At 34.4% G+C, this 15,141-nt stretch overlaps 1 protein-coding gene and 1 long non-coding RNA gene across 2 annotated transcripts; one reads left to right on the top strand and one right to left on the bottom strand.

Moving 5' to 3' along the window:
* Positions 1-963: 963 nt before the first annotated feature.
* Positions 964-9,342, top strand: LOC117340940. Its single transcript, XM_033902731.1, has 5 exons — positions 964-1,015; positions 3,281-3,536; positions 3,880-4,229; positions 5,600-5,823; positions 7,096-9,342. The coding sequence occupies exons 2-5, from the start codon at positions 3,289-3,291 to the stop codon at positions 7,249-7,251; spliced, it is 978 nt and encodes a 325-aa protein (XP_033758622.1). The 5' UTR covers positions 964-1,015; positions 3,281-3,288; the 3' UTR covers positions 7,252-9,342.
* On the bottom strand, positions 7,359-14,824 carry LOC117340941. Its single transcript, XR_004535512.1, has 2 exons — positions 14,102-14,824; positions 7,359-9,957 (listed from the first exon to the last, which is right to left on the bottom strand). It is a non-coding gene; the product is annotated as an uncharacterized LOC117340941 (long non-coding RNA).
* Positions 14,825-15,141: the final 317 nt, after the last annotated feature.

Below are 15,141 nucleotides of genomic sequence, written 5' to 3' on the forward strand. Positions count from 1 at the left end.
TATATATTATCAACCATCAAGTGTGTATCCGGAATTAATCAATATCATCTTTTTATGTTAGTATGTTCATTGTTCCGTAATTTGTGTGCGTCCATCACCGGAAGTTGTTTTGATGTTTAGTTGAAGAAGAATAAAATATAAGTTGGAGGCAGCACGTGTTAGAGATTTTCTATATATTGTACACACAGCCAAGCAAACCCCAAACACAACTCAACAGTTTGTGGTGAAGAAGTCCTGCACCCACAAAATCATCACCTAGGATGATAGCGTACAATTTTATGTGGAGTTACACACGTTTCATGAAATAATAATATAATATCGAGACATCCGTATATATTGGGTTGCTTCCCTTTTAACATTCCTTCCCTCATTAAATGTTTATGTCAATAAAATTATTATCTAAATGCACGTGACAGGTTATGTTTGGATATATAACCACATATATAATTAAATCTTTAAAACAGAGGTGAGGATATGAGATTTAGTTTATGTTAGCGAAAGACGTAGGTATTAGCGTTGTACCAACAATAAAAAAGTCTTGCAGCATTTTTCATCAAACACCAGGCCAAAAAAACCTTCCCAGGAAATACATAAACGTAATACATACATGTACACAATAAGAAATATATATTAGCACCTACCCTTCAATACAAATGGGAGTTAGAGATTCCATATTACTTTCCAATTATTGAATGACGTTTTTATCTGTAAATATTGAATATAATTTTATGAAACTTAAAAAAAAAAGTTAGATACAACACCAAAGAGTCGTTTCTTCCTTCTAAAACTTGGTTGTGATGTCGAGACAATTAAATGCAAAAAAGTTCAAATCTGAATAGAAGATGCAAAAGCATAACTTTCAATTCAGAATTTAAAAGGAACGCCCGGTGAATAGAGACATATTCGATGGAAGGGAAATAACTCCGATTTATTATGCATATATTGATATATTAATAGAATTTTCAGAAACGAAAGTAAAAATTACAAGTTCCTGACAACGGCCACTACCAAACAGGTAAGAAAGGAATTTCGCCATATGTATCAGTAGTTAGTAATAACTATTTATTGTTAATTCAGTCTAAACGTTTAAAAAACTAATTATCTAGTAAACATTAGTGCATTACGTTATTTACTTACATACCAGCACTGTTCGACCTGTCGACTAGCACCTACAACACGTAGTCGGTAGCACGTACCTGTGATATGGCAATGGCTGCCAATTGTTTATTGTTATTGAATGTTTAGATATTTACATCCTCAAAACAGTTTAGGACAAACAACAAGGATATCCAGTGAGGTCATTCAGGCTGACCTCTGCCTGGAGATCATGTTTGGTTTGGTTTTGGTTTGTTTAACGTCCTATTAACAGCCAGGGTCATTTAAGGACGTGGCAGGTTTCGGAGGTGGAGGAAAGCCGGAGTACCCGGAGAAAAACCAGCGGCCTACGGTCAGTACCTGGCAACTGCCCCACGTAGGTTTCGAACTCGCAACCCAGTGGTGGAGGGCTAGTGATAAAGTGTCGGTACTGTACACCTTAACCACTCGGCCACCGCGGCCCCTTTGAGGTCATGTACCATCAAATGTATAAATGTCAACCCTTGACACCCCACCTGGCGCTAATGAAGACCGTTAATTAATGACCCAATCAAATTAATTGGACATAATTACAACAAACAAGTTGACAACATGGACAATTTATACTGACAATGGGCTAACTATAATTTTAAATATGAGTCGCGTGACGTACAAGTGTATTTATATCTTATCAACAAGGTTCAAAGGTTTGTGTCGCAGTATTATCTGAACGTCAGAGAGATAATAATTTGTCTTGTTCGGGCATGACGCTTTTTTGTTGTCTGGTAACAATGCAATCAGTCAATGAATTGCAGTAGTGATTTAGTACGAATTCCCAACGCAAGGTCGATATATATACATATATGTATATACATGGACTGTGGGTCCCACCAAATTTCCGTGTTCGATTAGTTATATGAAGTGGGAATATTTGTAGCACATTCGCTAACATTTGTCACCCAGAAATATTCGAGCACTTAAAAAAAAATTAAATTAAATAAAAAAAAAAAAAATAAAAAGGTAAATTTAGTGATATTAATAAGGTTTACATCAAACAGTTTATATGGATATTTAATCTACATCACAATCTGAACTAGTTATATCAATGAATTAGTCTTGTTCGCCAGGGTGGAAGCCGAAAGATCCCAAAACATACCGTGCTCGAACTGGTAACCCCACATCCACGTCCAAGTGGGGAATCGAACCACGGTCGCCTAGGTGAAAGGCAAGTTCTCTACCTATGCGCCACACGTCCACTGGTCTCTATCACGTAATACATAAACAAAAATCTAACTGCTGTATAAGTTTCAAGCAATCCATTATGATTCAACAGAATTGATCATTTATATGCTTCAGTGAGGTAGCACTATAAATCGGCAAAAGTTCCGGGCTGTCATAAGGAGACTTAACACAAACATACCGCAGCCTCCCAAAACACACATACGCACTCACAACACGCATGCACGTCGCACGCACGGGAGGCCGTCCTTAAATGACCTCAGCTGTTAATAGCACGTTAAACAAAATAAACCAAATCAAACCAAACTGTCGAGTTATAAAGACCTGTTTACTCTTAACCTCAAAAATGGTTACCTATAATATGTCAGGAAACCGAGGGATACAAATTCAACGAATTTACTTGTATTCATTAAAAATAATTATAACCTATAAGACCAAGGCAGTATTATAGTTTAATTTTGTTACCAAAGTATCGAAGGTATTGATGTTTTGGTAAACATATGCCGAAATTAATTCATATTAAAAGGGCATTCCTTCGTTCGGACTTCAGATATATGAACAATTTCTATTGATGAAAACTATGTCCGATGATTATGAGTGTTTGTGCCTACAAGTAATGCAATCAACGCCGAAATGTACACGGGAAAGGCGTATTGTAGACAAATATTGTATGTCTTTGTGGTAATTAGTGATACTTCGGGTCGAATTAAGAATTTTCAGGAATTAAATCTCGAAGAACTGGGGTTGATCTTGAGAGTAAAACTGTCGTATTAATGAAGAGAAACGAAGGAATGCCCCTTTATATAAAGTGTGTGAAGGGTGAGGTTTTAGTGTCGTAGTATGATCGAATATCTTAATAGCTCAAAAGATAGAAAATAAAATATATGTTGCTAACTTGAACACTATAAATGATATCGTTATCAATTACGTCGAATCACAGCAGAGTATAATTAGCAATTCCTTTTAGAGTGAGCTATGGAGGAAGATATACGTAATGAACGAAAAAACCTCATCTCGAAGTTGAAGGGTGTCGTAGGGAGGAGTGATGAAGGTCGGTGCCCGAGGAATATCGTTCTTATTGGTTCCCCAGGATGTGGGAAGTCTTCCTTCATCAATTCGTATGCAGCCTCCATTGCCGATGACTATTGGCGGGAGTATGCTTTCAGCGGGGGAAAGGGGAGCGGTAAAGGAACAGCTGATCAAATTACCGTACGGATTAAACGGTGAGATGGGCGCTGTATTTTACTTATTTATTTATTTTTATCAAAATAAACCCCTATCACTATTTTCTCGGCTCTGTGATGCTCTGGTCAATTTCACGATTGATTATGAGTGTCACACAGAGAGTTTTCAAACAATTTTTGCGATTAATTTTATGGCCAGAGGACAAAACCCAAAGTTTTCCTTGCATGATGGGAAACGTTCAGTTAAAATTAAAACGAAAAAAAAAAGAACAGAAAAAAGTCCAGACATCCAGAAGGAAAATGTTTAAAGAAAAAGTAAACGAGGAAAAAACTAGTATATATACACGATAAAACAAAAATTCAAAAATAATTTTATTTCCAGTTTTGAGGCGAAGGAATATGTGACGTCATCAAGGCTGCAAGGGTATGCATTTCCTACCCTGGTTGACATATCAGGAATTCAAGATGGAGAATGTGAAATAACGGAAGAAATTCTAAGGTTATTGTTTTACGGCGAATTAAAAGATAATACCAATATTCGTTCGGTATTTACATGTGGAAAAAATAATGGTATTCAGTACATGCGCTCAAAGTACATAGGATGGAACACAAAGAACAGCAACAAAGTGCACCGCATCATCGTGGTCGCTAATGCAATGGAACCGATACCACAGAATCTCATCCAATGTGTTATGAAAGCTGCTCGGCCGACCGGAGATAAGTATACTAGAGGTAAGAGGACATGATGAGGGTTTAGGATATTTATCTATTTATTGTAAATTAGGTTATCCTTTGATCACCGTTTGTGTGGAGATGATCTGTAATGGGATATATGAGAGTAAAATGACACAAATATGAAGCCTTTCATGCAAACATAGGAATAGATAAGACTAGGCTGTTCACGAAACTACTTAACTTCAAGTGAGAATTCGACAAAAAAAAAAAGGAAAGCTTGAAACTATTGCCTTAGACACCTGATTTTAGGTTTGTCACCCTTTGGAGTTTAGAAAAGAGATTGACCAGTAATCACGTGACTATGTATGTGTATATAACTAAACATCAAAATCTCTATGCCCAGATCTTGAACTAACATGTTGGTTGTAAGCCCGAAAACTGGTGCGACATCAAATGTTGCTACCCTCGCTTGCTCTGCCACATCAAATTAGTAAATTCTTTTCCTTGCTCTCTCGGTCAGGAGAAACATCCCTGAATCGAGGACCCGCCATATTTGTTTTAATGTCAACATTAACCACAACGAACATACATAGTCACATTGTTTACACTTTTCTAAGCGGTTATATTATGAATTATCTTTCAGTCTTCGCTTAAAAAAATCTGAAATTGTTTGTTCTATCTTTCCAGTTCGTTCATTTAAGCATTGAGCTGCTTTCATTTGGAAGTAATGGACTGATGAATGTCAACTGGACAAAGGTAAATTTAATGAAGCACGCTAGCGCTTCATGTTGAATTTTCCTTTGTCCAGTTGGGATTCATCAGCCCATAACTTCCAAATGAAAGCAGTTCAATGCCTATATTTACATTTGACAACGAATTTGAAAGACTATATCCAGGAATTTTACTCTGATAATGAATGAACAAATTATTATCGTCAAAGACGGAACAACCTTTCTAACAGCCATCTTTCGTTATCGCCGACGTGACAATTATGGCGTCACTATAATAATGACGTCATGATAAAGATTTGGAAGTTATGGAGTCGTAACCTTCAAGGGAGCTTGGTAAAATTATATAGTGGGGCTGCAGTGTAAATGTAAATATAAATATATATAGTTCATATACGCAAATGGTAAGCTAATATACGCTGCTTCGTAATACGCGTTTAGAAAATTGCTTAAAATCTTGATTACATTTAACAGAAATTATAATGAACACAGTTTCTTAACATACTTTGATATGTAAAAGAAAAGTATCATTATCTTACAGGCTATGAACAGAATATCTAACCACTTTGATGGTTCGTTTGGACAATTCATTGATAAAGAAACTGGGTGGTCAATCCCAAACATGATCCATTTATGGTCATTTGAAAGACAATTGCTAGTCAAGTCTACAATAATTTATGCTAAATGTTTTGTTTTTAGAAATCCCAGTTTTTGGGATCATGACAAAGATTGACCAAGTCGACGAATCCAGTCAAGAGTTTAAGAATAGAAAACAGACGTTCATGGAAGCACTGTCACTGGTTGGAGTCAGTCATAGAGTTGCGCAGTGTGTCAACTACTGTGACACCATTGATCCGATGTCTACCCGGACAAACCAAACTCTACCGGATGTTGACATCTGTTTTCTGAGATTCATGAATGTGGTAAGTATTGTTTAGTACGAAAGAATAGGACCCGGAAACAAGCTGGGGGTGGGGGTGGGGGGCGTGGTTAAAATTTTGATGGTAATTGTGTTTTACGTGGATTAGCGTCCTCACAACAACCAGTATTTCATGAGGACAGGTGTAAAGTATACAAGAACGGAACAAAAACATAAAAAGACAGAAAATGACGGATAAGTATCGTACAAAAGTTAGTGAGTTAGATACAGTAGAAGCAAAAATGAATTAAAATGCATCATACAACTGTTACCAGATCTCGAGTATTGCAAATGGGACAAGTCTGTTTAGTTCCTTTCAATTCCAGTGTATTTAAAAATGAAAGAATATCGATGTTTAAACGACACCACCCTTGAAAAAGTATAAAGCTAAGGAGACCAGGGGATTCGGGAGAGGTAGCGTCTTTCGCTCCATCGACGACAACCGGCATACAAATCTTGTTCAAATTCTCTGGTAAGGTCGAATTCTGAAAATGAAAACTACGGTGGTTAAACAGGAACCACTTTGCATATCAACACGTATCTAGTACAGCTGACTTCCTTTTGCATAAGAAATTTTTCTATAGCCTTAAAAATGCCTTGGCGGCCCCCAGACCCCTCGCCAAAAAAAATTATCACTAAATTACTGGACCCCCCTCTTTCGAAAATCCTGGATCCGCGCCTGTTTAAAGGTGTTTTTGTTCATTTGTTCGATTTGATAGTTGAAACAAGTTATAATATACAGTTATAGACTTTTGATAAGGTCGATACACGCTTGTATTAATCTGAGAAACATATCGACCGAAGACGAGGTCCAAGCATGCATTGTACTTCTGACCTCCTATATCTAAGATCAGTACAACTTTCATTTTTAAGGTCAAAGGTCAACTGTATGCAAACATTACAATACATATTAAGGGTAGATATTTGGTTTTGTTAACAAAAGGCAGTGCATAGTTCATTATGTGGCATACAATGTATTTAATAATATATCCATGTGTGTAGGTGATAAAGTGTCAGGTTAAGGTGTCCCGACACTTTATCACTAGCCCTCCACCTCTGGGATGCGAGTTCGAAACCTACGTTGGGCAGTTGCCAGGTACTGACCGTAGGCCGGTGGTTTTTCTGCTTTCATCCACCTCCAAAACCTGGCACGTCCTTAAATGACCTTGGCTGCTAATGGAACGTTAAACAAAAACAAAACAAAATTGTAGGTAACCGTCTTGGAAAGTATGAAGTTTACTGAAGTATTGACCTAGACTGTATTGTGATATTATAGGTATGCGGGTCGAACTACGTTGTCAGCAATCCAGACGAGAGTTACCGGAGCATTTATTTCAAGGAAAAAAGACAGGAATTTCAACGTAAAATGATCATCATAATCTTGGCCATAATCATGTTGGGATTACCTTGTCTACTAGCCGCATACATATAGAGGTTACACAACGAGTGGTTGTTGGATTGGAAATTTATTTCATACGAGTAAGTTATTTTTTTATAAAGTTACAAAGGACACGAGCTTTTGCAAGAGTCTTTTGTAACTTTTAAAAAATAACCCACGAGTGTGAAATAAATTCCATATTCAAAAATCAGTCGTTTGACCTGTTTCTAACACAATGGTATCGGTTTGAATCAAAGGGGGACGTGGCCAAGTCTAATTGAGCGTATGCAAATAAGGTGTACAAGTGACGGCCGGGACCCGGTAATGTGATGTCATTCAATTATTGATGACATTAGTTATAATTGCAGTTCGGGTCAAATGTCACCGTGTCAACCAATCAACACGCGTTTAGCGTTTATTCCACGTGAGGTATAAACAATGTTATTCAACAGTTATGATTCTTGTATTCCTTGGGAGTTGAATATTACTCACATATTGTGGTAGAAACTTGATCAATTTGATCATGTGTACACCAGGTGAAAATATTGATTAAATCAACCTTCAAGTTTGTTTTACATTTTAATATGGATGTGGTATACATGGAAGCTATGTTATCATTTAATTGTTTATTATTCTTGCTGTACTTGTTTGTTGATATACTTAATACTAGAATTCTTTGTTACATGTAGATGTTCTGACTTGGCATTGGATAATCCTTACTTTATACAACAGCTATAAACATTTTTATTCAATTCTGTTATACATTCAAGTAGATTAAAAGCGAAATTATGTTTCCAATGTAATTTGTACATACCGAGTAAGTCGTGTTTTTATATATATATTTTATATGGGAGAGGTTATTATTATTTAGGTTAATTAGGCAAGTGCATCATCAATTAATTTGGTTAAATGAATAGCCAAGAAAACCAACGTTGATGTCACAAAGCCATGTATCGATGAGTGGTTTTCTTAATGTAAACAAAATCTCTAGGCTGACCTCTATTGGAAATTAACATGGCTGGGAACTTCATACTGGAATACTTTGTTAAATGTAGATGTTCGGACTTGGCATTGATAATCCTTACTTGATACAATTTTATTCAATTCTGTTATACATTTAAGTTGATTCAAAGCGAAATTGCCATTGTAATGTGAACACTCATAGTAAATCATGAATTTGTGTATACATTTTATATGGGAGAGGTTATATAGATACTTTTTTTCCTGTTTCGCTTATCACTTTTGAGTCACTGTTGCTATCTGTTAGTTAGTGTTGCACCCGATAATGTTGAACGTATCAGACTTGCTGATGCATTTGATTTATACATTCAGATGACGTCACATTGTTTTCGGATGTTTTTGGAGATGTTTTTGTACCTGTTGCATTTGTGGTAGTCCGCTCTTATGAATATAAAATGTTTGAAATATTATATTAATAACATTACGCAATACTATTTTGAATCGTGCATATTTCGCATTATGCTGCAACTGTTTCGCCTAGTCCGTAATCGACTGTAATAGCAACGATATAATGATATATTTCCAAAATATGAAAATCTATCAAAACAATATCTAATGAAATAGTGATCTAGGTCAAAGAAAGTAATATAACATATTCATTAGAGGTCCTAATCCAATAATAATCGATTTAGTTCGTTCGAAAACGTTATTTCAATCTTATAACGTCGGGATGGGGAACACCAACGATATCCCATACTAAAATCATGGACATCTTTATTAGCTTCTATAAGTTAACCTAGAACACCAAACTGCCCTTCAATTACGGCAATAAATCTGATATTAACGCGATCGTAAATAGAAATAAAATAAAATGTTAAAAGGTGTCATGTCTATTGACATGGTTCCTTATTGTAACAGGCCCTGCCATTGCCGTATCATATTCCGTCATCTCTGTACAGGCCAGAACAAGATACAGCACATTTGATACTTTTCAAAGTAAATAAACAAAGTATCAAATTGTTCAGCAAAACAGCCGGATCAAGACGTCAACAACGCGTTCACAGAACGAAACAAACTTAAATAGCGTTATGTAATGTAAAAAGGTGTACTTCATGATGGTTTATTAGGTGAATCTTGGATAGGAAAGTGCAGAAGATATCACATTTGAATAAATTTTAAAATGAGTTTCCGACATTTTCGTCCTTCTTTGGACAATATCCACATAACACCTACATGACTAATGTCCTCTTAGGGTCACTGCCGATAACAAACATGGATTTGATAACGTTTCATCAATCCCCAGCATAAACATTTTTTTCACCCATTATTATCGAAAACGTATATTAATGTGGACATAAACAGTATATGGCATGCTATCTTATCTCAATTGAGTATTTCTGATAAGGTAGAGAGATATTAGACCATTTAAATAATTCGATATCGGCAAATTATCACGACAGACGCCGCCTCGATTACATTTACAACAATTTGTCAAACTTCACGATGGATTGACAAGTATTTTAATTGGAACTGAACGACAAAAATACAATAATATAATTTCAAAGTTGACTTTTTTCTGAGTTCAGTACGGTACTTGTTATGGGCACAATACGTGTACAAACAACTGATCTGGTAGCTTGAAGTTAAGGCCTACCTTATTCACTCATCCTGGTCCGCCATGTTGTAAATACCCTTCCATACCACATTATCGACAGTGAGGTCGTTTATAGTTTACTTTAGTTGTGCTTTAAACTTAAACTCAAAATGTCTGAAACTTCACAGAAATATCCACGGTCAGATCTTAGGTAGCACACCACAGTAAGACAGCCTGGCCATGGGCAATTTTTTTGTTAAGCAAATAACTCCTGTATTATGATATGTATAAAAAATGAAAAAATAAATGTACACTATAATTGGTATATCCAGTATGAAGTAGTACATACAGGCTTCACATTTATTAAAACAAAAATCAATAAATTGGTTCCGGATTTTAAATATCCGGATTTTCCGAACGTGTGTTTACACAGGAAATTTAGTTTCGCCTACAGCGCAAAATGGAAGCCCACAGAAAAGGTAAGATAGCGGAAAAACTTAATTTACAACATATGTCCAAACAAGATTAATTCTGTCTTTGGGATAGAGATATTTAATTTTAAATAGATTTCAGAAAAAAAATTGTGTAGAGAATTGTGCCATTTTGGGTCAAATATCATAATATTTTGCAATTTTTGAGAATTTTTTAAGCTGTTACCATGGTATTCACAGCTCTAAAAATCACAGAAAATATCAGTTTACTTATCCTTCAGAGCTCTATTAAAATTGCAAATGTTGTACAGATTTCAAATATATATACTTTATTAGAGGTTATATGTAAGGTTAACTGGCAATGTTTACATATCTAAAGCATGTGCCATATTTTTCAGAATTTGGCATTTTTACTGTACACTGCTACCTTATAAGGGCTGAAAAATGTTATTTTTTGGAAATTGTGCTTAATTATGCTTGATTAAGCTTCATTTTAGTTCATTATTGCTCAAAAATGCATAAAAACAATTTAAAACTTGTTTATTATCAGGCTTGTCATATTAGAGGAATCAAGGGAGGTAACTCGCATATTTACCCATTTTAAGGGTGGGTTAATTAAGCATAATGTTAATGAGTCAGTGTAAATTGAAAAGATATTCTATGTTTTATAACAAACCCAAAATAACTTATTGGGTATCTAACAAACCATATAGACTGAATTCTGGTTTGTTTTACCTGATTTATTACCCCGTATCCATGGAAACTATTACAGTAAGTGTTATTTTTTGAAATATTTGGTGAAAACCATTATTTTCAATTTATTTATACATTGGTAAGCATGTAATTTTAATTGATGGAGTGTACGGTTGATACAATATTGTCAATTATTGTCACTTCCTTCGGTAAAGCAGAAAAAATAGCATTTTCCGCATAAAATGGGATCAGCGGACACTTTCATATGATCATTGGTACATATCTGAATTACCGGGGTGGAAACAGATGACTGTGATGTCATAGGCATGACATTTTGAAATCTTGGATGTCATGTCATGATTTATCAGTTAGAATATTGCATGTGTTGCTAAGCTGAGGTTTGGAAAGGAATTTGGTTATCTATTATGACACCATTGAGTATTTATGACGTCATAGATACCATCTGATGACGTCATAGTTACTGATGACGTCATGGTAACTATGACGTCATATTACAAGGCTAAATTTGATAGTTGTATAGTATTTTTTGCTTGATTACATGCACAGAGACTCAAAGTACCACATTCAACTCAAAACACAACTTTATTCAAGAGATATACAGAATTATGGGAGTTTTCATCTTTAAAATTACCTCCCCTTATTACTGGATTGAGAGAAAAAGTTGTCAAAATACACCTCTCAGGGAAATCAGCAATACTCGGTGACTATTAAAGATACACAGTAACCCGATATGTCATTTTGTTCGTCGGAACATATTCTAGACATTCATGGGGTTTTTAGTAAAATTAGAATTAACAAAAGTGATGTATAAGGTAGCACACCACAGTAAGACAGCCTGGCCATGGGCAATTTTTTTGTTAAGCAAATAACTCCTGTATTATGATATGTATAAAAAATGAAAAAATAAATGTACACTATAATTGGTATATCCAGTATGAAGTAGTACATACAGGCTTCACATTTATTAAAACAAAAATCAATAAATTGGTTCCGGATTTTAAATATCCGGATTTTCCGAACGTGTGTTTACACAGGAAATTTAGTTTCGCCTACAGCGCAAAATGGAAGCCCACAGAAAAGGTAAGATAGCGGAAAAACTTAATTTACAACATATGTCCAAACAAGATTAATTCTGTCTTTGGGATAGAGATATTTAATTTTAAATAGGTTTCAGAAAAAAAATTGTGTAGAGAATTGTGCCATTTTGGGTCAAATATCATAATATTTTGCAATTTTTGAGAATTTTTTAAGCTGTTACCATGGTATTCACAGCTCTAAAAATCACAGAAAATATCAGTTTACTTATCCTTCAGAGCTCTATTAAAATTGCAAATGTTGTACAGATTTCAAATATATATACTTTATTAGAGGTTATATGTAAGGTTAACTGGCAATGTTTACATATCTAAAGCATGTGCCATATTTTTCAGAATTTGGCATTTTTACTGTACACTGCTACCTTATAAGGGCTGAAAAATGTTATTTTTTGGAAATTGTGCTTAATTATGCTTGATTAAGCTTCATTTTAGTTCATTATTGCTCAAAAATGCATAAAAACAATTTAAAACTTGTTTATTATCAGGCTTGTCATATTAGAGGAATCAAGGGAGGTAACTCGCATATTTACCCATTTTAAGGGTGGGTTAATTAAGCATAATGTTAATGAGTCAGTGTAAATTGAAAAGATATTCTATGTTTTATAACAAACCCAAAATAACTTATTGGGTATCTAACAAACCATATAGACTGAATTCTGGTTTGTTTTACCTGATTTATTACCCCGTATCCATGGAAACTATTACAGTAAGTGTTATTTTTTGAAATATTTGGTGAAAACCATTATTTTCAATTTATTTATACATTGGTAAGCATGTAATTTTAATTGATGGAGTGTACGGTTGATACAATATTGTCAATTATTGTCACTTCCTTCGGTAAAGCAGAAAAAATAGCATTTTCCGCATAAAATGGGATCAGCGGACACTTTCATATGATCATTGGTACATATCTGAATTACCGGGGTGGAAACAGATGACTGTGATGTCATAGGCATGACATTTTGAAATCTTGGATGTCATGTCATGATTTATCAGTTAGAATATTGCATGTGTTGCTAAGCTGAGGTTTGGAAAGGAATTTGGTTATCTATTATGACACCATTGAGTATTTATGACGTCATAGATACCATCTGATGACGTCATAGTTACTGATGACGTCATGGTAACTATGACGTCATATTACAAGGCTAAATTTGATAGTTGTATAGTATTTTTTGCTTGATTACATGCACAGAGACTCAAAGTACCACATTCAACTCAAAACACAACTTTATTCAAGAGATATACAGAATTATGGGAGTTTTCATCTTTAAAATTACCTCCCCTTATTACTGGATTGAGAGAAAAAGTTGTCAAAATACACCTCTCAGGGAAATCAGCAATACTCGGTGACTATTAAAGATACACAGTAACCCGATATGTCATTTTGTTCGTCGGAACATATTCTAGACATTCATGGGGTTTTTAGTAAAATTAGAATTAACAAAAGTGATGTATAAGGTAGCACACCACAGTAAGACAGCCTGGCCATGGGCAATTTTTTTGTTAAGCAAATAACTCCTGTATTATGATATGTATAAAAAATGAAAAAATAAATGTACACTATAATTGGTATATCCAGTATGAAGTAGTACAAACAGGCTTCACATTTATTAAAACAAAAATCAATAAATTGGTTCCGGATTTTAAATATCCGGATTTTCCGAACGTGTGTTTACACAGGAAATTTAGTTTCGCCTACAGCGCAAAATGGAAGCCCACAGAAAAGGTAAGATAGCGGAAAAACTTAATTTACAACATATGTCCAAACAAGATTAATTCTGTCTTTGGGATAGAGATATTTAATTTTAAATAGATTTCAGAAAAAAAATTGTGTAGAGAATTGTGCCATTTTGGGTCAAATATCATAATATTTTGCAATTTTTGAGAATTTTTTAAGCTGTTACCATGGTATTCACAGCTCTAAAAATCACAGAAAATATCAGTTTACTTATCCTTCAGAGCTCTATTAAAATTGCAAATGTTGTACAGATTTCAAATATATATACTTTATTAGAGGTTATATGTAAGGTTAACTGGCAATGTTTACATATCTAAAGCATGTGCCATATTTTTCAGAATTTGGCATTTTTACTGTACACTGCTACCTTAACACGATGCCATATTGGGAAAAAGTATGAAACGTCATTGGTGTCATGGCGGCTAAATTACAAACTCTATTCACTTTAACATGTGTCATAATTCTGGAAAATAAACGTTCAGGCCCTTATGGCCTCTTTTTCCCACATTTTTGTAAGTACGGACGCGTGGAGCATGATCCTTAATCCAGTCAAAACTATGTAATTTCTTTTTGAAAAGATGCTATTTTAAGAAATATGTTAGACTTTCCAGAATATGTCTGTCATATTCTTATCATATAGAGTTTGTTTTAACTATGGTTTGAGCGTGATATTATACCTTATCGATATTGTTTGTATGTAAAATGATTTTACTACACTACCTTTTCTACCAAAGGTTATGGTATTTTCACCACGTTTTCTGTTGATGGGCCATTAAAATATGATAACAGGAATACAAATATCGTTTATATTTACTGATTCACAGTCGATATATATTTTTCTCTACGGGTACTGAAGTGGAACAGGTGATATAATTAAGTCCATGTGCTCGTTTTTTTTTACTTTGGTAGGTCATAGACACCAATTTGACATAATATGCGATTTTACGTGAATTTTGGTGTTATAAGAAACCTATAAGTAGAGATGAATGCTTGACAAAAATGATTTTGTTTTCATTTTAATTAACGGAAGTTTTATTTCTAATGACATATGTTCGTTTTCTCAACATGCTTGTTAATTAAACGCTTAATATTAAGAAAATTAGTTTTCATTATTTGTATTGTTTAGATTTTAGCCGATCAAAGCAAATTAAATTATTTCTTAAACAAGCATGAAGTTGGAGGTCCATATGCTTCTTTTCTGTCTCTTATTATCGATGATATCATTCACCATTTCGGGGTCAAAATTAAAAAAAATATTGCTTCAGTTGCATTGAAATGTACCAAAAACAATCCAAAAATGCATCTCACAAATAATTTTGTCAAAAAGGCGAATTTTGTGCTTTTCATGAAGAATAAGAAGATTTTTTTTTCTCAAAATTGCCGCGTAATTTTATTTGAACTCTTGTG

Source organism: Pecten maximus, chromosome 13, assembly GCF_902652985.1.
Source record: "Pecten maximus chromosome 13, xPecMax1.1, whole genome shotgun sequence".
NCBI classification, from domain to species: Eukaryota; Metazoa; Mollusca; class Bivalvia; order Pectinida; family Pectinidae; genus Pecten; species Pecten maximus.

Coding starts and splice junctions, on each gene's coding strand:
- LOC117340940 (XM_033902731.1), top strand. CDS start 3,289: ATGGAGGAAGATATACGTAATGAACGAAAAAACCTCATCTCGAAGTTG. Junction 3,537..3,879: donor ATTACCGTACGGATTAAACG/GTGAGATGGGCG, acceptor TTTTATTTCCAG/TTTTGAGGCGAAGGAATATG. Junction 5,824..7,095: donor TTCTGAGATTCATGAATGTG/GTAAGTATTGTT, acceptor GTGATATTATAG/GTATGCGGGTCGAACTACGT.